The 24,242-nt window shown below is 38.0% G+C and overlaps 1 protein-coding gene across 4 annotated transcripts in view; it reads left to right on the top strand.

The window, feature by feature from the left end:
* The window catches only part of GABRB2 (gamma-aminobutyric acid type A receptor subunit beta2), a 140,602-nt gene that overhangs the window by 110,059 nt on the left and 6,301 nt on the right, over window positions 1–24,242 (top strand). For 3 of the 4 annotated variants that reach the window (XM_058035077.1, XM_058035076.1, XM_058035075.1), the window contains 4 exons: window positions 3,843–3,980; window positions 5,155–5,307; window positions 8,494–8,738; window positions 20,668–20,718. In XM_058035077.1, coding sequence (XP_057891060.1) covers window positions 3,843–3,980; window positions 5,155–5,307; window positions 8,494–8,738; window positions 20,668–20,718 — 587 coding nt within the window. The remainder of the gene's footprint in view (window positions 1–3,842; window positions 3,981–5,154; window positions 5,308–8,493; window positions 8,739–20,667; window positions 20,719–24,242) is intronic. The other variant, XM_058035078.1, reaches the window with a different exon arrangement.

Here is a 24,242-nt window from a genome sequence, read left to right as displayed (position 1 = left end):
GGGGGGTGTGCTCCCAATTTTCATTGAGTCTCCAGACCCACTCAGCAAAAATTTTGAAGTAGCTGAGCAGTGCTTCATCATAATTGCATGCTCTCCATGCTCAGAGATCCAGGTTGAAAGTAGAGGAGCAGCTATTTGGATAAGCTTTAGCAGCTGGAGGTGGCATTCAGACAGCTGCCAGCAGGATGCTTTTGTCTCCTGAGGCTCCTGGTCAGGGCTGAGGAGGCTCCCCTGAGCTCAGAGGTGATGCAGGATGTGTGCATGCACTGCCCAAGCTCACACAAATTGCTGATGGTTCACAACAGAGACAGGTTAGGGCATGGTCTTAGAATCCTCCCCCTTTTTTAGGCACATTTTCACTGTTTTGCATGTTTATGTCATTTCTCTCTCCCTCCCTCCCATAAAAATCAGCAGCTGCCTTATGTTCAGTCTCCAGGTGCTGCCATGGTGTCAGTAATGTGAGCGCTTGGATTCCTGCACAGTGCACACTGGAGATGTGTAGACGTAAAATATTTCCTGGCTGTCATGTATAAACTGCAGCACTGTGAGGCAGTGAATCCTGATAAATCCTGAGTTTTTCAGAAAAATCTGCTTCTTTTCTTCCATTGTATGGTGTTTCTGATAATTGTCTTGTGTCTAAATATTTTTGTTTTCAGTCAGTAAAGTTACAGCTTTCGTTTTAGGTTGTTTGTATTAGAAGAATTTCCTATTTTTGACTTGTCTTGCATAGGCTGGAAAAAAAAAATTGGTGCTTTTATAGTTTCTGTGTGAAGGGAGTTTTATTTTATGTTCTATTAGTTGTTTGTTTTTCCTCCACAGTGCTTCGTCATCTGTCATCCCTCAATGCATACAGGATGATAAACTCCCTGTTCCTGTTAATGGGACCTGAGAATGTTTTGCTTCTCTCAGGATTGGTGCCATATTACCAGGACAATGTATTGATTTGGGTGGCTGCCAGTGTGTGATGCATGACAGAAATGAGAAATTGAACTTTCTGAACGTGAAGTAAATCGTGCTGATGATGATATATAAATGACTGAGGGAAAAGCAATCAATCAGATGCTCTCTGCTGGCAGCTGAGCTACATACAATTTAATATATAGTAAACCAACAGTTGTTTACAGTCTAAATCAAATAGTGTTCTGTGCTAAACTCATATTCTTGCAAAGATTGCTTGGAACATTTCTGGGTTCAGTATGCTTTCCTTTCTGCTTTACCAACATATGGTGTCTGATAATTTAAAAATATTGAACTGACTCTATTAACTCTTGTTTTTTCTTGTCAAGAGCTACAGATTATTTTTCAAGACTGCTTATTACTACTATAAATTGGTTGATTTTTAAATAATTTTAACTTGTAAGTAGAGTTGTTTTGAGTCCCAGATAGCTGCAGAAGGAGTTTATTATAGCCACAGGTAATTGGACTTTACTGTAAAACATCCACTAGAGACATGAATAGTCCCATTCTCTCTTTTGGCAGGTGTTTTGCAGATATTACACTTATATCCAATTATCTTTGGGTACTTTCGCAGTACACAAGAGCATTCATGTGCAGATGTCTGTGATATTCTTTGCTTTCCTTCTCCACACACTGAAATGAATAGGATAATTTATCCTTTTTGGAAAGAGAAGTATTTTAATGAAAGCTTAAAGAGACTTCCTGAAATTCTCCTTATTGATAAGTCCTGTCATTCTGGGTCTGTCTCAGGTTATCATTTGCCCAATGTAAAAACGCTTCAGCAGCAGGGAATTCTGCTCAGTTCCCCCCAAAGGTCCCAAAGCTGCAGAGTTTGGAATATCCAGAGTTTGAACTTTGGGGTGGGAGTTTGCAAAGATTCCTCTCTCCTGGAAAGTTGTCAATGTTTGCTTTGTGTTAAGGCTGTGAGAATCCAGGGAGAAGCTGAACCATGAATTCCTGGTAGAGGGTAAAGCTGAAGCATTTGGCAATCAGCTGGAATGAAAATCCTGGAGGTCTCTTGTGAACCCTGCTATGATTACACAATTCAAGGCCAAAGTGTTCATAGACAGTTCAGCAAAAAAGGTCTTCCAACAGATATTCTAAAAAATACAACCAAATAAAAAGCCATTTGGGCTTTTTATAAACTTTTTCTCTCACATAGAAAAGTGGGGGTTTTTCCTGCTCAAACTTATTTTGACATTTGTTTTTTTCAGAAATATACAAAATGAAAATAAAATAATTAATTAGCTGTGAAGTTTAAGAGTTTAGTTACCTCAGAATTAAATATATTGCCTTGATTAATTGCTTTAATTGCCTTGATTACCATTTAGTGAACTTGAATCCAAGTTCAGTAAATGGTATTAGAATCTAGAACTTGCCATTGGAGGGCAGGGTTGATGTCAGAATATCAGCAAAACTTGACAATATCACAAAGATACTTCCAAAAAGGTAATATCAACCTTCCTAAACTCTCTAAGGCTGTTCTTTTATACTTTTCAAAGCATGAAATGCAGTAAGTTGCTTTTACATCTCAATATCAGGCAATATAATTATTCATCTTTATTTTATTTTAGACTTGATTTTATTTTATTTCTCTCTCTGAAAGCCTAGAGGAAGACTTGACAAATATGAAGTTTCTAGGCAAGGAAACATAAGTAAGCTGTTGGCCTCTTTTCTGAAGACAGACTTGTGGCCAGGAAAGTACGAGTCACTCACACAAAACTCTGGAATTGCTATCAACATGCTATAGGAATGTATCTACCAAAATACTTTTTAAAATTGTGTGTATTAGATAGATTTTTATAGTTGTTTTAGTGGTTTTACCGATTATTTGGTTCATGTCTTCAAAATTGCTTGCCTTCCACTGAAGTTGAACTCTAGATTCTACTTGGACTATCAAAAATTAATGATGCACAGGAGCAAAACAGATTCTATGCATTATTCCCTGAAATTCAATGGTATTTGAGCATTTTGAAATGGTATTCAGTGTTTAATTTTGTCTTCAGTTTGTGGATGAGGACTTAAAATCAAGGTGTTTTATATATTTATTATATCAATTTGCAAAGTCATGGTCATTCTGTGTTTTAGTTTCAGTGACAAACATCTTTAGATTAATGCATAATGAAACATTAATGAATATTGTATTTCATGGTTTTGCAGTAGATTTATTTTTGATGCCTCACAATCATTTCTGTACACCAACTCTGGAGCATGGAACTTGGCCATTTGGGAGCACAGATTCCTTTCTCATGGATGTTTTATCACTGTGTGAACATGTGCTGTGTTCTGAGGTGTTTTGTTGGCTGGTGGGAATTTTATTTTTCTTTGGTTGGTTTCTTGTGGGTGGTTTTTTGTCACTGATGGGTGTTGCATCTCTTGCTTCCTACATGGCCCCTTACAAGCCTCACTGAATGTGGTGTATTTTACTGCATTTAAGCTATTTTAGAAAAAGAACTATGCTGGTTTTTACAGCTGAAAACGAAACATTGCCAGTGCTGATGTTTCAGCTCAGGGACAGAAACTGCAGAAAAGTCATGCTGTTTTATCCAGCCTTGGTATCAGAAGTTACCTTAAGCTAATGTACAGTTGCTATCTAGAGATGGGATATGTGTAGTCTTAATTTGGTTTTAAAGGTCTGTTTTGTTAATACATTCATGTAATATATATTTTAGAAAAATATTCAACCAACCAAACCCAACCAAAAGCAACAAATATTAACATTTACCTAGGATTGCCTTTTGAAGTTACATTTGGAATGACCTGTGTCTGTATGTTGATAAATGGTTTCATCTTAGAAATATATTTCATATGTTTTGAGTAAATGAGCTGTTCCCCATGATGTCAGAAGAGATTTGTATCTCACTTGTTTGTCCCTGTTTTTATAGATGGCTATACAACAGATGACATTGAGTTTTACTGGCGTGGGGGTGATAATGCAGTCACAGGAGTGACAAAGATCGAGCTGCCACAGTTCTCCATTGTGGACTACAAGCTTATCACCAAGAATGTTGTTTTCTCTACAGGTTTGTGGAGGGGAACCTGAATGGGGCATTCTTTTAAGGACATTTAAAACTGGATTAATTTTTAGTGTGCTGTTGAGGAGCAAAACTTTTAGAAGCAAGAATAAAATAGAGCAGCAGCTGTGAATTTGGAAAACAGAGGTTTTTATTAAAGCTTTTGTAGTGTATAAGGCACTACTCATTAACATAATAATCTGTCATGTTAAGGCTCATCAAATGAGCTGTATTTTGTGTTTACCCATGAAAACTTATTAAGCCACTTATACACCTCTGTTCTCCAACATGTAGGATATTTAGGAACCTTTTTCTTCGTATTTTCAGATGTTCCTTTTGCCAAGTTGGGGATGTATTAGACAATTACTTTGTCTTCAATATAAAATCTTTAAAATGCTTGTTCCAGGATTTCCAGTTTAGCCTATTCTAGTAATTGTATGACTTTCTGAAGGCTGAAAAGATGCTTTCTGAGAAGGAGCAGAAAATCAGATTGCATTTCATGAAATAACAATAATAATAATTAAAAACACCCTAACATATTTTGATGGTATTAAATTGTTAAAGAGAGGCAAGAGTTGAATTGGGCTGCTACTAGGAGATGTTTTCTACCTATTTCAGAAACCCCTTAGGTGTGTTAAAAAAATTCTGTTCAAAACTCACTGTCCAGATATGGGTAGAAATCATCTTTGAAGGGACTATAGAATGATTGTACATTGCAAATTCTTCAAAATCAAGCATAAATGGGACTTGAAGAATGATTTCTAGGCACCCATATTAACAAATGTTTCAAGTACTACAATATTTCTGGTGTCCAGTGACAAAAGAGGAGTGTTGCATTTCTTGGAGAGAAGTTTAGGATCAGGGTCACACTGAAGCTGGCATATGAGAGTTTGTCAGAGAAGAGGAATTTCTGTGCTTTGCTGCTCTAATTTGTGTTTCGGCTGTTGATTGTTCAATGTTATGATTACCAGCAGATAAGCAACTAGAACATCTTTGTATCCTTAGTATAAAAGATTATTTAATCCTAATTCTTGCTAGAAATTCTGCCCCTGAATATCCTGGACCTTTCAGCTCTGAGTGTACTCTACATTGAATGAAAAAATAAAACAAAAGTGACAGAAAAGAAAAATGTTTTCAGGCATTATACAAATAAATTATGGCCGTACCAAATATTCTCTTTTAGGTGCCTACCCAAGGCTGTCTCTCAGCTTTAAACTTAAGAGAAACATTGGCTACTTCATTCTGCAGACCTACATGCCTTCTATTCTGATCACTATCCTGTCCTGGGTTTCCTTCTGGATTAATTATGATGCTTCAGCTGCAAGAGTTGCTTTAGGTAGGCATTTTTACACATCTCATGCAGTGTGCATTAGCTGAATGGTTTTTCTAGCTTCTGGCTGAGTGGATGGTGCATGATTTGAAAGTAAAAAAATATATGTGTTAGATCTTTTTATGTCTGGCTTGTTAAGCTTTGTATTATTTGAATCAGCATTTTAAACATCAGAATTTAAATAAAAATTAAAGTGATTTCATGTCTGAATCAGCTAACTTTATAATCATTGTAATCAAAATAACCCTAATTGTCTCAACATATTCTGTTGTTCTCTTGCTGCTTGTTTTTTCCTCTGAAAAGAATGCACTTAGTTTGCTTTTGCCCATGGCAGTCCAGAACACACGTTCAGCATTGTGTTATGGATTGTAAGTTGCTTTTCCTTTCAGGAATTAAATAAAGTTTTACTAGGTTTGTATAGCTCACTTGTCCTTATGTTGAGGGAGTGCCGCAAACCCAGTTCCAGGTTTCTCAATTCAGGACAGACATTGAGGGGCTGAAGTTTGTCCAGGGAAAGGCAGCAGAGCTGGGGAAGGGTCTGGAGCACAGAACTGATGAGGAGCAGCTGGAGGAGCTCAGCCTGGGGAAAAGGAGGCTCAGGTGGGACCCTCCTGCCCCCTAAAACGCCCTGGCAGGAGGGTGCAGCCAGCTGAGGGTTGGTCTCTTCTGCCAAGTGAAAGACCGAGAGGAAATGGCCTCGTGTTATGGCAGGGAAGGTTTAGATTGGATCCTAGGAGAAATTTCTTCACCAAAAAGGTTTCTAGCCTTGGCAGAGGTTGTTCTGGGAAGTGGTGGAGTTGCCATCCATGGAGGGATTTAGAAGATTTGAAGATTTGGTGCCTGGGGACACGGTTTAGTGGTGGATATGGCAGTTCTGGGTTAAAAATTGCATTCAATGAACTTAAAGGTCTTTTCCAACCTAAATTATTGTGAGAGCCTGATTATTTTTTCCTTACTGTTACCTTATGTTCCAGAAGCAAAACAGTTTCCCTAATTAATCTCTAGAGTACTTGTCTATCTCATCACTAGTCCTATGTGTATCTGTTTATTCTGTGCCCCTCATCATAAGGAGCATGTTCCAAAAATAAGTATTATCTATTGCCAAGTTTTGTCAAAATCAGACTGATTCCTGCCAGTACAGCTCTTGTATAGTAAAATAAGTAAAACCCCATAAAAGATGCCGTTGAAAATTTGACATTTTAATGTTATAGAATACATCTGAGTTTTACCAGGGCTTTCTGTGTAGCATTTTGCCTTAAGAATTTCAGACTGCAGACATCCTGAAAACACTGGAGGAAAGCAAGATAAAGCAACTGTAGCCTGTAATTTTTAGCTGAGACTCATTACAGAAGGTTGCAGTTTATCTGTTTAAAAATACACTTATGGAATCCAACTACTGTTTGCTTGACTGAGCTCCTTTTATTACAGGTGTAATGTTTTTTATGCTATGCAAAAAATCCAAGTCCAAGATAAGGACTGAACAAGATGTCCCTGAAAAAATTCAAACACAAAAAAAAAAACCTACAGAGGTTGTTGGCAAGGTCAGGTAGCCTGTGAAAAATGCACGAAAAAAATCTGAGCAGCCAGGGATCAGGTTAGGTAAGCTAAAGCCCTAAGACAGAACTAAATCTGTCCAGGGACATCAAAGGCAACGAGAAAAGCTTCTGTATAGGTACATCAGTGCTAAAAGATGATGAGGGAAAATGGGAGTCTTCTCTGAAAGGAAACAGGAGGCCTGGATAGCCAGGATCTGGAGAAGACTGAGGTACTGAACACCTTTTCAATGTTTTGCTCTCATGGACGTGCTCCAGACACATTGCTCAAGCTGCAGAAGGCAAAGGCTGGCACTGGGAGAATGAAGAGCCACCTGCTTAAGGGATCTTCTTGGAGACCCTCTAAGGAACGTGGGGATCCCAAGCACAAAGTCCATGGGACCTGATGAGATGCATCCACAGGGCATGAGGGAACTGGGAAATGAATTGGCTAAAACTCTATCCATTATGTTTGAGAAGCCATGGCAGTCTGGTGAAGTCTCACTGACTAGAAAAGTGGAAGCAAAGCCCCCTTTTTAATAGCGGGGACAAAAGAAGACTTGAGGAACTACAGAACTGTCAGTCTCACATTTGGGGCTGTCAAGGTCATGGAGCAGATCCTCCTGGAAACTATGCTAAGGCACATGGAAACCAAGGAGGTGATGGATGAGAGCCAGCCTGGCTTCACTAAGGACAAGTTGTGCCTGACAGAGTCTGTGGCCATCTAAAGCAGGGTCCCAACACTGATGGGATGAGGGAAGAGCAACTGATGTCATCTACCTGAACTTGTGCAAAGCATCTGACACTGTTATCCATGAGATCCTTGTCTCTAAACTGAAGAGTCATGGATTTGTTGGATGGACCACTCAGTGGATAAGGAGTTGGCTGGTTGCACTCAAATAGTTGCAGTCAACAGTTTGATGTCCAAGTGGAGACCAGCGACAAGTGTCCTCAGGGGTCTGTGTTAGGATTGTGCTGCTTATCATCTTGGACAGCAACATGCACGATGGGATTTAGGGTGCCCTCAGCAAGTTCCTGAGCTGTGTGGTGCTGCCCACATGCTGGAGGGAAGGGATGCCATCCAGAGGGGCCTTAACAGGCTGGAGAAATGTCACAAAGATAGTTGTGTGACTGGAACACCTCTCTCTATGAAGACAGAGTTGAAATTGTTCAGCCTGAAGCAGGGAAGGCTCCAGGGAGACCTTAGGGCACCTTTGAGAGCCTAAAAGTTCTCCCAGAGAGCTGGAGAGGGACTTGGGAAAAAGGGGAATTCCTATAAACTGACAGCTGAGTACTGAGGATTTAGATTAGATCTTAGGAAGAAATTCTTCTCCGTGAGTGTAGTGTCACAGTGGATTATGTTGCCTGGAGCTGGGGGATCCCAGGGATCCCTGTCCCTGGAAGCATTCAAGGCCAGGGTGGATGGGGTTGTGAGCAACCTGGTCTAGTGGAAGGTTCCCTGTCCATGGTACTTGAGGGAGCCCTTCCAACCCAAACCTTTCTAGGATTCTGTTAATATGTACAATGGTTAGAGATATCTTTTGTCCACCAGGGGAAAAAAAATATTTTTCAACTCCATAATTTGAATAATATAAGTTGTTATTCTAGAAAATAAATAAAAATTATTTCAATCACTAGATTTCTCAATTCTTTTTTCCAGGAATCACAACTGTGCTCACAATGACAACAATTAACACCCATCTTCGAGAGACTCTTCCCAAAATTCCCTATGTGAAAGCCATTGATATGTACCTTATGGGATGTTTTGTCTTCGTTTTCATGGCTCTGCTGGAGTATGCATTGGTCAACTACATCTTCTTTGGCAGGGGACCTCAGCGTCAAAAGAAAGCAGCAGAAAAAGCTGCCAGTGCCAACAATGAGAAGTTGAGAATGGATGTCAATAAGGTAAACTGTAATGGGGACACATTTTTAGCATTTTCCCAGGAAGACAGGCTCTCACTTGTGTCAGACAGTGCTTTAAAATGTAATTTCTTGTAGAAAATGAGTGGAGTGGAATTGTGATGACCTTGTCTTAGCTCTGCAGAGCAGTGTGCTTAGGCACCCCAGCAATGAATGCTGCCCTCCAGCCTGGGAGGCTGAATGTCTTGTTTCTAAAGCATGCAGTCAGTGAAGTTTTACTGAGAGATGTTTTCTTAGTCAGAATGTAGATTTGAATATGTACAACCTGTTTCCAAAGGAATAAATCCAAAATGATGGCTGTATATTCTAGTAAGAGCTGTATGGAACATTTGAACTAAAATCTAAATTTAACCTGCTTTCATAAATCTTTCAGATGATCTGGATAAGAAATATTTGCCACAGAAGTGTTTAAAGTTTGAGAATTTTGCATATTTTCAATGTCTAATGGGCCAGAATACTATTGAATAAATGGGGAGCTTCTCAGAAATAAACCATCAATGTGCTGTGTACTTAATTTTGAATCTCAAAGTGGCCCCCTAGGGATGGAGAATTGAGGCAGAAAAGGTATTTGCCAAGATACACACTTCTGGGAAAAGTATCCATTATGCTTAATGAAAATGGGGCACTTATCATAAAGCACTTGTAATTTATCACTTTGACCATTTTGGAATGAGTTTCACACGGTGGCAAATCTGTGCTGAATGCAAAAATATTCTCAGTCTAAAATGTGTAAACTTTCACACACACGCGAAGTTGGAAAGTTACATAAGATTGAATAATCTTTGGGGGTTTGGGGGCCTTTTGGAGGGGTAAGAGGTTTGTGGGATTTTCTTTCGTCAGGGGAAGCTCTTTGAGTTGTAAATCATCATGACAGTCGAATGAGAAAAAAATCAAAGTCGAATTCTTAAAAAAAAAAATCTGTGTTAGAAAAAAAGCAAGAGATTATTTGTCAATTGGAAACTTAAGTTTCATACAGCTCTAATACTGAAATTTCTAATGTTTGTTCAGAGCCTCTACACACATAGTGGGTCTGCAGAGAGAACTTTTTATTCAAAAAATCCATCACATATTGATAGCACAAAATCGTTTTACCGGTTATAGTTTATAGTCTTTTAAGAAGGAGAGTTATATCATCACGGTTCATAGCTCATCCTTGTTTTTTTTTTTCTTTTTGACTGGAGAGAAATTCATATTTTAATGAATGAAGGCATACTCATAATGATGAATTTAATTTTGATGTTATATTACCATATATCACCTTTTAGCATTATAAAGTTCATGAAGACACTGTAACACATTTTTATTTCTATTGGTGATTTTTCAGCAATGAAAAAAATCTGTGAGTTTTTATTTAAACTCTTAGGGTTTTTTTCTCTTTTTTTAGATTAAATTTCACTTTTAAGGCGCTATAAACTACCCTGTAAGTCATTTTGTAAGATTAAACTTGTATTTACCTGAAGTCTTTCCTCTGACATCAGTGGAAATTTAAGATCCATAGGTGTCAGACTGCCATCAATAGCTGAGGTATATTTTTGTACGCTTTGCTTCACTTGTGGTGTTTTAAACATTCTTTTTCATACAATAGACCTTTCAGCTGTGTAACAGAATAGCCAAAGCCCAGTGGCAAATTGCTGATCATGAAGCAGAATTTGAAAGCATAGCTGGTGTGTTAATCCAATTCACTAGACAGAGTAATTTGAATAACTGTTGCAGAGCTCTACCAGCTTACTGGATTGACACAAGGTATGCTGTGGAACACAGGGAAGAATTTTACATTATTTGTATTTTTTTCATAGTGAGCCTTTCAGTTAATGCTCTAGGCCAGCATGGCTAAGAGTCTCTGTCAGTTCTGCTCTGGTACCCAGATCCACTCTGATCTGGTAATCAGGTCTGCAATCCTTTGAGCAATAGGCAGGGAATCAAACAGGAGAGGATCAGAGAACTTGTCCTGCTGCACAGACTGCTCTGGGGAGAAGGAAAGGAGCTGACAGCTGTTCGTGTTGTTTGACCAGCAGCGAGAAAACATGTTAATATTTAATGGACCTGAATATTTTATCTATTAAAGGGAGACAAATATTATGTAATTATTTTCATTGAAAAGAATCAAAAAGGGGTCCGAACTGCTGAAATTAGTTCAGAAACAGTTTTTTCATAAAAATCAACATATTTTAGAAATGGAATCACACAAACACTCCATCTTTAACTAGGCTCCAATAGGGAAGGACTGATTTTACAAGGTATGAGTGTTCTTTTGTGATATGACAAGATTCCTCTTGAATCACTTTGTGCAATATTATGAATTCATAAGAATCAGATACTATACAGGAGAAGATTGATACCATGAGGAATAAACCTCAAAATATAAGGATGAAAACTTCTACACAAAACTTCTGTTGCTGCATTCAGCATTGACACTGTAAAAGAAGTGGATAAATAGTTATTGGAACTGCTATTTGTAGTGCAGTATCTCTGCTTATATTTTAGAGACCAGAAAATCTGTAATGGTTTTCTTGCAATTCCAACACTCTTATTTAGTAACCATCTCATAAAACTCTCAATCAACCAAATGTAGTGAGAGGAGAAGTGCTGACTGGTCCTCTCATCCACAACTCTGCTTGCAAAATCAAAGGAGAAGTTAATTCATGCTCCCTTTATGCTGTTTCATTCTCTTCCATGGACAGATCCAGGGTGGACACAGGTATTGGTAATATCTCTGGTTTTGCTTGGTGTTATTCAGAAGATATTAGGGAGCCTACAACACTGTGTGCAAGAGAAGCTTTATTTCCGTGGCTGTGGTATCTGCTGAATCCATTTTAATCTCTTGGCGATTTGGTGACTCAGGTGTCCTTGTTTTTTCCCTTTGAGTGAACTTCATCAGGCTGGCTGCAGAGCTTCCCCAGGGTTATTCCAGATGAAACTGTGGCCACATATTTCTTTACATTTCACATCATATTCTTATCATGTGCAAAATCTGGTAGTTTGGGGTTTCTTCTTTCTTTTTTTTTTTCAAGTCCTGGAATAGTTTGAGTTGGAAGGGACCTTTAAAGGTCACCTACTCCAACCTCATTTTAATGAGCAAGGCCATTTTCAGCTAGATCAGGTTGCTTAGGGCGCCATCCAATGTGACCTTGGATCCCTGTTTCCAAGGATGGGGCATCCACCATCTCTGAGCAACCTCTTCTGTTTCATCACTCTCATTTAAAAAAAGTTCTTCCATATATCTAGTCTGAATCATCACAGAAGATATACTCCATTTTCAAAGATTGTTGATCCTGTTTGTGGTAATGGAAGGGGTAGGGAAGGAATTGGGCCTGTATCTTGATTTGCTTCTTGGATACTGTAATCTGAGTAATAAAATCATGTAGAAATTTAAAAAACATAAAACTCAGACTGAGTTACCAGCAGATAGATTGCCACAGACTTGTTAAATCATGTAGGACTTACTTGATTTTCGTTGCAGTGAGTTCAGATAAAAATGGCTGTATCATCATTTCACTCTTGAAACTTCTCAAGCTGCATTTAGCAGTTTGTTCCTTTAGTCTAACTCATCATCTTTTGCTTTGTCAAGACTAGTTGTTCTTTCTGTAAACAATCTATTGTTGCTTGTAGGTAAATCACTGCCTTTCTTCTTACTCTAGACGAGTACTTACTCCTTCGTTTATTTGAGATAGCATTCACATCATTTCCTCACCTCTCTTTTCAAGTTTTTCATCTTATGCCTTGAAATGCCTTTCTTGCCTTGGAGGTCTCAAGTTTCTTAGTCTCTTCTGTTCTGATTGGCAAAGTACTGCAAGTGTACATAAGGATAGGTACACTGGGAGTGTCCTATGTCTGCTTGAGGACCTAGCATGTCATAAAGTATGATATATATTCTGTAAGTCACTGTTATGTCTTCTTATTCTGTGAACTTTTGTGTTTGAGAATGTTGATGGTCATCAGTGTCCTTTTGGTCCTTTGCATTTCATGAATCTTTATGCTAATATTGTCTGTGCTTCTTCAAGATGATTAAGATACATTAAAATACAGGGCCAAATTCCTGCCTCTGACTTCCCAATCTCATGTACCTGTCTTCCTGTGGGTAATTATACATTCATCTGGGACATGTTATCCCTTCTATTTTAAAATAATGTACCAAAGGCTTTACTGAAATCCATAAATCATATCTCCTCATACAAATGGTCTAGAAAGATTTGGTCTAGAAGCCTCTGTGACCCTGTTTTTCTTTCCATTGTGATTTTTTTTCTTGTTTCCTTTTGGGATAGAAGGGGACTAGGGGAGGGGAAACAGGCCACTGTCATAAATTTTTTCACATTTTCTCCCAGTGAAGTTTGGCTTTGTCTCCAAGAAGATGACTCACCTTACCACAATTCAGTGTAGAGCCTGGTACAGCTGCAAATGATTTCTTAGGCAGACCCCCAGCCATTTTAATAAGTTTCATTTCTGTTATGAGAGCTCAGATAATGAGTTTCTTGGTGCTTTCTCGGAGCTGATTTATTCCTCTTAAATTTTTTCCAGAATCTAGGAGCCAAGTTATTTTTGGTTAATTTTTAAATATACTCTTAATTTGTTGTTTCTAATAATTTTACCTTGGATATTTCCATCTTGGAACTCTGATTTAGATGGGCTTGCTGATGCTGACCATTGTGATGAGTCTGATATATCTTCTAGACATTTGCTTCTGATCACCTGCCAAGTTCTATATTTTCCATATGTTTTCCTGTGTTACTAAATTTCCTGTCAGCCAGCTGCATAAGCTGCTGATTTGTCTATTGGGTTCTACTGCTGTTTTTTCTACAGTTGCTTATCTGACCCATTTGATCCAAACTACTATGTACATGAACTGACTACTCTTGAGACGTAAGTAGGGTGAAAATGCTTTTCAATATCAATGAAATCTATATTTGTTATTCTGGATAGATCAGAAAACCTTCGTTAGAGTGGTAAAACCAGGACTGTCACTTTAAAGACCATGGTAAATGAAAGGCTGACTCTTCTTCCTCTGTAAAGAAGTGCTTCTTGCCATCTGGATGTTTGACAAGAGTGATTCCCATGGAACAGCAGCGCTGTGCCATCCTCTTCCACAGCAGCAGAGGCAGCAGAGATGATACTCACTGTGAGTATTGGGAGCACTTCCTACAGGAAGACTCTCATTAAAGGAAGAGCTACAGATGTGTCTCTTTAAGGAGGTCCTGGTCAGTCTTTTCAATATCATATTGTTGCCTCACTAGGACATGACCCACAAACAGGATATGATACTTCCTTTTTTTAACTCGGATATCAAACCTTACAGAGGCATTACCACATAATGATTTAGTGCACCATTCTTCCATTTCTACTCCTTCTAATTCTTACTGATATGTCATTCAGGTAGTGTTTAAGTTATTTCTATGTTATTTAATTTTTTTCTTTATAGTTCAGTCATCTAGGTTTATAAGAGTTAGCAAATTAACATTGCTTATATAGAATTTCTTAGCTATGTTCTTTCAAATAATTTTATTTGCTACTTCACAGAAGCAGCATTATGTTTTGCATAATGTAAAATACATGTAAATACATCATTAAATGTGGTTTTGGATTGCATGCAGTTGCAGTAATGACTAAAGTCTATATGCTTCCAACTTAGCTTAAAGCACAGAGAATGCTCCAATGCACAGGAAATATACCTGAAGTATATGATAACATAAGTCACATAAATAAAACTAACTTTAATTTTGCAATCATACTTGGTTATTGTGAGCAGTAACACAGCAATTTCCCTCTGGGAAAGAAGGGAAAAATGTCAGCGTATTATGCAATGCTTTGTAAAACTGTTTATGCAGATTTATTCAGTCATTTTCTGTAAATAAATGTGAAGTGACATTGCTAACCTCTGCATGTTTAGATAAGGTTCCTTTTTAAACATACTGAGTGTATTTTTAAAACAATGAGTAATTCTTTACTCAGACCTCTTTCTATTACATAAGGTAATAGAAAGTCAGCACACCTGAAAGGGACAGTGCATTGCTGCTCATAGTGCAAACCATGAACAAGGGAAGCTGTCAGACTACTGGCATTTTTCCATCCAAAATTTGGGTGCCAAGAACATGGAATGTCAATATGACAATGACTTTAAACACATCTTAATAGATTTGAATACAATAGAAGTGTTCTCAAAAAGTTAATGAAGGGCTTAGGAGGGTAAGAGGGTTTAAACAAATAAGGTATCTTTGCAATTCATTGCCCTCCTGGCCCACTGTTGTTATATCTGGATTAGCACAGGGGTGCTAGAGGAGGTGAGATGGCAAACCAATGACAAATAGAAACTTAACCTGCCCTCAGAAACACTTGGTAACTTTCTTCCCCTTCAGGTTGTCTCAGCTGCTATTTTTTTTCCCTACAGCTTTTTTGACTAAGGAAAGGAGTCTGACTGAGTTTAGCTGGATTAGTTTAGTAGTTCTCCTCAGATTTTTCAGACTAAGGGAGCTCCATTGCATTATCAGAGCTTTGAGAGAAATAAGAGCATGCAATCACCTGTTTCACAAGTGATTACATCTAATTATTTCAACTACACTGGTAGGCTAAAGATGGAGTGGCAGTTGGTAATCTAGCAAGGAAATGGGGTTCCCACAGCATCCTCCTTCCCCAGATGCCCACTTTCAGATTCACTGTCTAATGTATGGGGGTTCTTGGAGCAGGGACACTGAGAACTGTCTAGTCCATTGTGCCAGAAGTGTCCTCTGTTCCAGCAGCACACTAGGAAATGGCACAGTCAGTTCAGGTGCTGCTGTGCTACCTGACATTTCCCACGACAGCTTCCAAACTTCTTTTCACCACTTTACTAGAGAATAACTGGAAGAGCCTTGTATTTTTTTTTAATCTGTCATATCCATAGATGTCTCTAGAGAAGGATGGGTGAATTAGATGGAGAGTGTTAACCTGAGCCAAAGGGAATGCTCTGATCTGTACCTGTGCCTTTTTGCAGCTTGTGATGGCTTTCAGTGCTCTGCAAACAGACAAGGTCACTGTCCTCAATTTTCAGGCTGTGGTGTGAAGATGCATTAGCAGGGCTGTAGGCCTGAGATAATAGACCTTGCTCCAAAGCAGTGCTCCAAAACAATTAGGCTTGGCTAATGCCTTTATTTCCCCACTGATTTACTGCTGGCTTGCCACTGGCCTTTTCAGTTCATAGCAATATTTGTTCATTTCTATCTGAAGAAATCATATAATGCATCTTCAGGGAGAAGAAACTATTGCAAAGGTACCTAAAACCAGTCAGTACTTATTACATAGAATGGCACTTTATACCCTAAGGACTAGAGGTACTTCTAATATAAAACATGAGTAAGCATATATAACATGTAAGTGTACATAACATTACAAGATGTAAAAGCTTTTGGTAAAAAGAGGATTTTTAAACTGGTCATATGCACAGACTCAGTTAATAAACTGAACAGGATATTAAAACACTAAGGCAACAGGAAGTTCTTAAAATTTCAGTCTCAAATCCTTACTGCTCTATATTGCAGGAGCTAATGCTGCCACTGTCCAGATGTCAGTGAATTCATCCTCTTTCTTTCTCCTCAAGGAGAGTTTTCCTTTTGTTTGCAGTACAGGTAAAGCTGCACAAGGACTGATTGTTGATCCAGGATCAGAAGGTATTCTTTCCACAGTAGTTTATTGAAGGCCATGTAATAAAGTAGGCATGGATGATAAAACCTTGCCTTTTCTCCTAAATTTCCATTCATGCATTCTCAGGGAACAAGTTGCACATGAAGCAGTCAGCAATGCACAGGGTGTCTGGCCAGCCTCTGCAGGTTTTATCAGACCAGAGCTTGGATAGGAGTGAAATTTGAGGAGGTTCCAGTTTTGGCTCACAGCACTTTGCAGAAGCAGTCAGAAGGTGATTTTCCACGATCTGTGCTGGTATTCCACATGACATCTGAATAAAGGTCAAGGCAGCTGCGTGAGGCTTTTTTCCCCAGTTGCACTCCTTTGAATGCCATATTTAATTAATGTAAGACCAAAGCCTGTGCACTTGTTTAAAACACATTCTCCTCTTTACTTTTGTACTGCATCTACAGCCTGTGACCCCGAGCAGAACACAACTTTTAGTTCATAAAAGAATCCCTTAGTGCAGTTTAGGTCATTAGATCAAGTTGTGAAGAAATAAGACACAAAAAAAGACAAATTATTGTCTTAAATAATTACAGTGAAGTACCTGCAGTCCAGAAGGTGTGTCTGGCTAGGGAAATTTAGTGAATTGATTTCCTGAAACACAACACAATTTAGTCAGATATGGGTGGTTTTTTTTTATTTTAAAGCAGAAGACTTTTCATTTTAATATTGTCAGGACTAGTCCTCTGAGCCTTGCAGTATCTGCAGCTGTGGAACTGTCTCTGTTTCAGGCTTCTTAATCAGCAATGAACTGATCATATGAAATATTTTTCTGGATCTTTTTTAATTTGGACATTTGTTGTAAAATGTTAGAAATTCATCTTTTTTTTCTTTGTAACAAAATCTTCTCAGTGATTTTTCCATAGAAAGATCTCAGGAATTTTCTTTTAGTTTTGTTGTTGTTGTTGAATTAGTTGCAGTTTCTCTCCAGAGTTTTATCCTTGTACCTCTTGCTGTCTCTGAACATGTTTGTCTTTGGCCTGGGCCCAAGAATTATGTGTTCCCCAAAACCACAAGCCTGACTCTGTTGACAAGTGAGTATATCACGGTCAGACGGATGGAGCTGGTAGACTGCCATTCAGCCCACCCACTCTCATGACAAGGATGTGCTGTGCAGTTCTTTGCACATTATATTTGGCTTCAAACATGAAAAATAACATCTTTAGTATATTTTACAGACGCTGTTCTAGAGGAGCAACTTAAAAACCTTATTTTTACCATCTATTTCATATTTCAAAACCGTAGCTATATCCAAATTATACCCTTGAAATTTTGAAAGTTGTGGTGATAATTGTGTGTTCGATGCATTTTTTTTATATCTTTCACAACACTTTCTTATATAACCAATTTTGCTCTGTTTCTGTAGTAGATTTTTGATGCTAGATGTGTCTGCTAAATTGTATTTTGTAAGACACCATAATGGGAGACTTATGATTGTTATAAAGGCTTGATGAAAATTTGATTTTGTCACAGATGGAAGTGAGCAGCTTGAGATGCAGGTTCTTGCTGATGTGTTCTTCATTTATATTATCTTCAAGAAAATTAATTGTATTCTCTTAAATGGGATGATATTTTTAAAAAGAAATAACAATAACTTAATCAGAGTAGTATTACTAAAAATCTGGACTGCCCAACGCCTTGGTTTTTGTGAAACAGGATTTAAGCTGTTGTTAATTGCTACCCCAGACATCTTCTTCCCAGATCACCTTCCTCTGCTTCCTCCTAAATGTCTCTATAGTAAAAAAATTGTTGCTAAAAATTGTATTTGAGAAGACATTGATATAAACTTCAAGCTTATTGGATTCTGTGCAGAGGTTTGAACAAGCTCATATTTCATGGGCTTTTTTCAAATGTCATCAAAGCAAAGATGCTTTAGCCTCTCACATTTCATCTGGGCACTCATTCTTCAGTGCCTTAAGTACAGAATGCCATGTTTAAGTAATGCATACTAACAGGAATTTATATTTTCAACCATTTCTCCAGAATCCTGCAATACTTGCAACTAAGTTATTGGTGGGTTACTAAAGATAATTATCAAGAAGTCACATATACCAGAAGGTAAAAATGGATGTCTAGAAATTGATTTACAGTTATTTAGAGCAATGTTAAAACTCCATGTTCAGATCTTGTATTTTTCCCTCACCTCCTTTTTTTCTTTAACTCTTACAGATTTCTTGCAGGGTCAGGGTGTACTTAGATATTTATTTGAAAGGTCAAGAACCTGAAGAAAATCCTTCTGTAAAATTTGCAGAGTTTCTCTGAAATTTCTCATCTGAAACCATGTGAAGCAACCTGAAACTATAAGACTTCCCCTCTAATGTCCTCTAGTGTCCTCTAATTGCACTCTTTACAGCCTGACCCAGATTTTATGTATATAAAAATGCATGCTAGCCTGGTTTCGTATACAGTAACTGAGTTTTGGACAGACAATGGAAATGCAGTGTTTGTTGCATTGTTAAAGACATTGTTTCACATATGGGTATTTTAAAATATTAGGCATTTGCGTCTTATAAATTTCTATAGCTTTATCTCAGCAGACTGGCTTATCAAGTCAAAAATACCACTATAACTTTAGGCAGGTGCCTTTTGAAAATCATTAATTGTTTTTTCATCCAGAGTGACCCCAGCAGCAGCTTGCACAGAGCTGTCCACCTCCCACACATTGCCTGTGTAGTCAGGGCTGTCCCCAGAGCTCAGGGGTTCCCTTCCATAAGTCAAACCTTGCTGATGAGGTGAAGATCCCCATTTACAGGTAAAGTGCACATCATACTTTCATCTGGTCTTTCTAGAGCCCCTGTGACTAGTCAGAAATAGAATATTACTGGTTTTCCAAGCAAACCTCAGTTTTTAAGAGTTGGGAAACCGTGATACATAGTAAGGTTTTCATCCATAACAAATTAAATTATATATCTATATATGTCATGTAAGTCTTCATCAAGAAAGGGATCTTTGTCTTCATTTCTTAGGAATATCACTTCACAGGATGTATAACTGCTATATTTCAGGTTTTAATCTTTGTAATAGACTGGGTACTAGTTTAGACTCCATGGTTTAGCTCACCAGATTTTGTTTTAATCTAATGGCAGTTCTACTTAATAAAAAGTAAGTTTTCAATTTGCAACTGTTTTGTTTGAAAGAGTTTTTTTATCAGGAATTCTCTTCCCACTGTCTATTTTATACACAGCTTCTGAGCCAGTCTACCATAAAATACAGTTCCTGCCTGTCATTGAAGGTTACAGGTGAAAATGAACAGTGTATGAGAAAGGAGAAATGTCAATGTTGTATCTTTTCAATTCATCAGTATAAATTTCTCTTGTACAATAAAGATGTGTTTGGCAGAGCAGCAGACCCTAATCAACAAGGAACTGATTTACTGAAAGTTAATAATTTCAGAGGTCTGGTCATCCTTGGAGGATTCCTAATGAATGTGTGTGGGAGTTGTAATTTTCTTGTATTTAACTGTTGCTAATGTATTATTGTAAGAGGAATTCCTCAAGAAAGCCATCATTTTGGAGTTCTAGGTAATAGGAAGAATATATAATGGTAACAATTCTATGCTTTCCTCTGTTCCCTTTGTTTGAGACCATCAAAAAAGTCATGGCCACTTTCAAGGCTCCAGAGTCAGCTTTTCTTCTGTTTGACCTGGACCTGTAAATGAATCATTTGCATCATCTCTTTTGTCATTCACATTTAAGATTTATTTATAAAAACCCCAGTGTCTTGCATGGTTGCTTAGCTCTTGTCATTTCTCCTCCACTTCTGCCTTCACCTTTTATTTCCATAGTACTTGCTGCTGCTTTTTCTTCATCTTCATCCTCCCTTCCTTTCTCGTCCTGGGAATTTCTCCATTAAGTTTGAACTCTCCTGTTCACCATAAAGAGTCTAGTTCTATGGTTGAACAATCCTTCAGCACCAAGAGATCTTTTTAACCTTCCTCCACCTCCTTTTGAAACCACTTTTACACTTACCTTCCCCCCAGAATAATTTTAATAATTGTTTTCATATCATCATATCTTCCTTGGTCAAATGACCAGTTGGAAAAAATACATTTACATCACAACATTATGTTACCTTGAGGAGCACAGCAAGGCAGTAATAGCACCTCTGAAGCCAGAATGTACCCATGCTATTTGTTGGCTTAGAGGTCCCTATATATTTTAATTACTTGTCCTACTATTATACTACAGTGCTTTAATTTTAAATGAAAGATAACAGCTGCCTTATCTCTAAGGAAACTGGTCTTGATTTTATTAACTTACAGGACAGAAGAATAATTGGCACATATCATTGTCCAGAAATGTATTCAACAAAGGTATCTTTCATTGTTTTCTAATGTTTTTATCCTCAGAGACGTAAAATTCAGGTCTTGACCGGTTATGGTCATTAAAGATCCCATGGCACTTTTTTATAGCGTGGTCATCTCAACCCCAAGCACCTGGGCAAATATCAATTTGTGTAGCTGTTCTGCTTACCCAACATTCCCCACCACCACTCACCCACCCCATAGTTTTAATTGGCTACAACATTCTCCATTTCCTCGACTAAAACAAAGTGTGTTGTTCTGCACTGTCAGTCACCACATTTCACCTCAGAGGTGATTGGGCTTCACTGGGAAGTGAAGTGGTTCTTCTTTCTAATGCTTGTAAAGCGCTTTGGGATCCTTTTGAATGGGTGCTGCTGTTTACAGTAAATGTAGATCACTGTCATTCTATCTCAGGCGTCACTTCGTTACAAAAGCATGTTTTAATTAGAGCTGGGCGAATCTACTTGGTGGAAAAAACAGTCCCAGCTCTCTCTGATTTGACAGGGAACCTTTTGGCAAAAGTTGAAGAGTTAGATCCCTTCCCTTCCCTTCCCTTCCCTTCCCTTCCCTTCCCTTCCCTTCCCTTCCCTTCCCTTCCCTTCCCTTCCCTTCCCTTCCCTTCCCTTCCCTTCCCTTCCCTTCCCTTCCCTTCCCTTCCCTTCCCTTCCCTTCCCTTCCCTTCCCTTCCCTTCCCTTCCCTTCCCTTCCCTTCCCTTCCCTTCCCTTCCCTTCCCTTCCCTTCCCTTCCCTTCCCTTCCCTTCCCTTCCCTTCCCTTCCCTTCCCTTCTTCAAGACATCATGAGAAAATGCATTTATTCTTATGGTCAGTTCATTATTCCAGATGCAGGAGGGTCAAATTAGTGCTCAAGAAGCAGCTGAGCTTTGTGGTGTTTTCCTGGGTATTGTAACACTTGAAGGTTCGCCCATCTCTAATATTTACTGTATTTTGCATTATTTCTTCTGAAATAGTCTTAGAATATTGAAAAATGTTGTGCTTCAACTCTGATATGAGTGTGATATGTACAGAAGAAGACATTTTTCCCTAGAAGATAGTTTAGAATATTGCTTAATGTTTTTTTCTGCCCAGCTTCACTAATCTTACTAACTGCTTCCAAGATTATAGACATCTGCAGCATTTTGCTGCATTGAGGAAAAAAGTTGACTGGAGTGACATCATGCTGCTAAAACATGTTTGTGTCTAACTCTGGCAGACTAAAATAGCCTTTCTTGCATGTGTGCTGCATAGAATGTATGCAAATACGTAAAGAGCACTCAAATTTCTAATATCATTGCAGATCAGAAGGATAAAATGGTTAAAGTAGATTCATCCTAAGAAGATTTAAGATGTGAAAAAATTTTTGGCACTAAAATATTTTCAAAAATAGTATCCTAGAATGCACAACATTGAGGTGAAAATAACCCAGGCTCTGGGCTAAAGGGTAAACCCATTACATTAGTGGATGTTATATCCAACTTCCCCTGATGTCACGGGAACTAAAACTTCTTTTCTTGAGGTTATATGAAAATAAAGAAAATGTAGTTTCCAAATGGCTTTGCACCCCTCATGTAGTAAACTTACCTCTTGTGATTTTAGACATTTTGGGACCAATGAATGCCAAGTACCTGTAATTAATTGTTTTATTTTTAGGATCCTGAGAGTCCTATGATTGGCCTGAGATCTAATAACAAAAAATGAGTCCCCTTTCGTTTTACCCCAAAAATCAGAAAAGAATTTTCCAAATAAATACACTCATTAGAAAATAATGTTTTAAATCCATCTTGAGAAGTTTCATAGATCTGTTTGAAAGCATTTGCAGATATTTGTTTTTGTTGGAATTACAATGGCAGAATACTACTATTACTTGTCCAATGCAGATGAGAACTGATTTTGATGGCCTTCCTGGATAGAAGCACTGCTCTCTCACTATTTTCAATATCATGCTACAGAGCTCTTAAAGGAATTCCTCTTGAGTTCCTGCTCAACTTTCACATTTTTCCAGTGCTTTTCCAGTAAAGATTGATTTCCCACACTATGAATTTCATAAATACCATGTGGCTCTTATGAAAAGCTAACAGAAAAGAAAGATTTTGTTTTTCGCATTGAGTCATGACATTTGATTTATGATTAAAATATAATGAAACTAGAGGGGTGCAAACTCACACAGATTGGGGAGAAAAAAGAGAGGGAGATTTGTCATCTCAGCAACAGTAGGTTTTCTGCATCACTTGAACAGATGTAATCACTCAAATGACAGTGTTTCAGTAGGTCCAAAGTTCCTTTGTGAGTGACTTCTCAGTTCAGAACACTGGGCAGAGGGTGCTTCTGGTAAAACCCAGTTCTCTCATCTTGCCATGGTAAATATTACACAGGGGGTTCAATAATGATAAACACAGTCTGCATTGGGCAGTGCAGGGTGGTACAGGCTGCTGACAGCTATTTTCTAAATATTACAGAATATACTAATACCCTGTTATTGTTTAGAAATCCACAAAGGTCACAGTTTTTGCACTTTGAGTAATAATCATAGAATATATTCTGTACATGAAAAATGAATAATGTGGCTGAGTTATTCTTAAAGGAGCTCTGGGATAGTTTTTTCTCTTAATTGGCCTGGAGTGTATCTGCACTACCATCACTAATTCAATGTAATTAATTAGCTTCTCATTAGCTATTATTGTTTTTAAGAACTTTTAGTTAATTATAATCTGTTATCATACAATTCAAAATACATGCTTAAAGAAAAGGCTGAGAAGAATTAGAACTTCCCTAAATAACTTTTATTTGTTTTCTATAAATGGATTCTTTTTAAAATCTACTTCCACACTCCAGATCTTCTCCAGATTGCCTAAGAGTAGAACTGAGTTCCTTATCTTTGAAATCCTCTTGATTGTCTGAGGGGTTTCTCTACAATATTGCTTTATTATTTTTTTTTTCACTGAATTGCATTAAAAAATGCATAGCGGCTAAATCTACCCATTGAAACAACTGTTCAATGTACATTTGATGTGATTACATTCTGCATATCTTTCCCTTGCTTGAAATTGCAGATCTCTGCTATTACAGCAGCATGCTATTACAGCATGCGTTGTATTGAAGAAATTTATTAGTTCTGGGGCATGGAGTTTCCACATAGCTATAGCCAGACTATGCCAATGCCTTTCCCCAAGTAACCAGCACTCCTGTTTGGAATATGGGGGCCTAAAATGTGCATTCTCTTGTGCAGTGCTCTGTACCTCATTCACAGAGGCAGAGAGACCACATGAATAATGGCAGTTTATGTCAGAGCCAAAGCTTTCATTTGAAAAAAGAAAAGCCAAAACAAAGAAGATCTTTTCCCATTTGATTTCCTTCCAAAACCCCTGAAAATTCCAATATTTGCCCCAGATATCCTACTCAATGACAGAATGCCATTCAGGACCTGAGTGTGTTCTCTGTTCCCAGGTATTGCTTGTGCTTGCTGAGCATTGGGTCCAGGGAAATACCATTTATTGCTTTATACTATACTGGCCCTATTTCTCCTCGAGGTCACAAA

This window comes from Melospiza georgiana, chromosome 15, assembly GCF_028018845.1.
Source record: "Melospiza georgiana isolate bMelGeo1 chromosome 15, bMelGeo1.pri, whole genome shotgun sequence".
NCBI lineage: Eukaryota > Metazoa > Chordata > Aves > Passeriformes > Passerellidae > Melospiza > Melospiza georgiana.
This window is presented reverse-complemented; position numbering and strand designations above follow the sequence as displayed.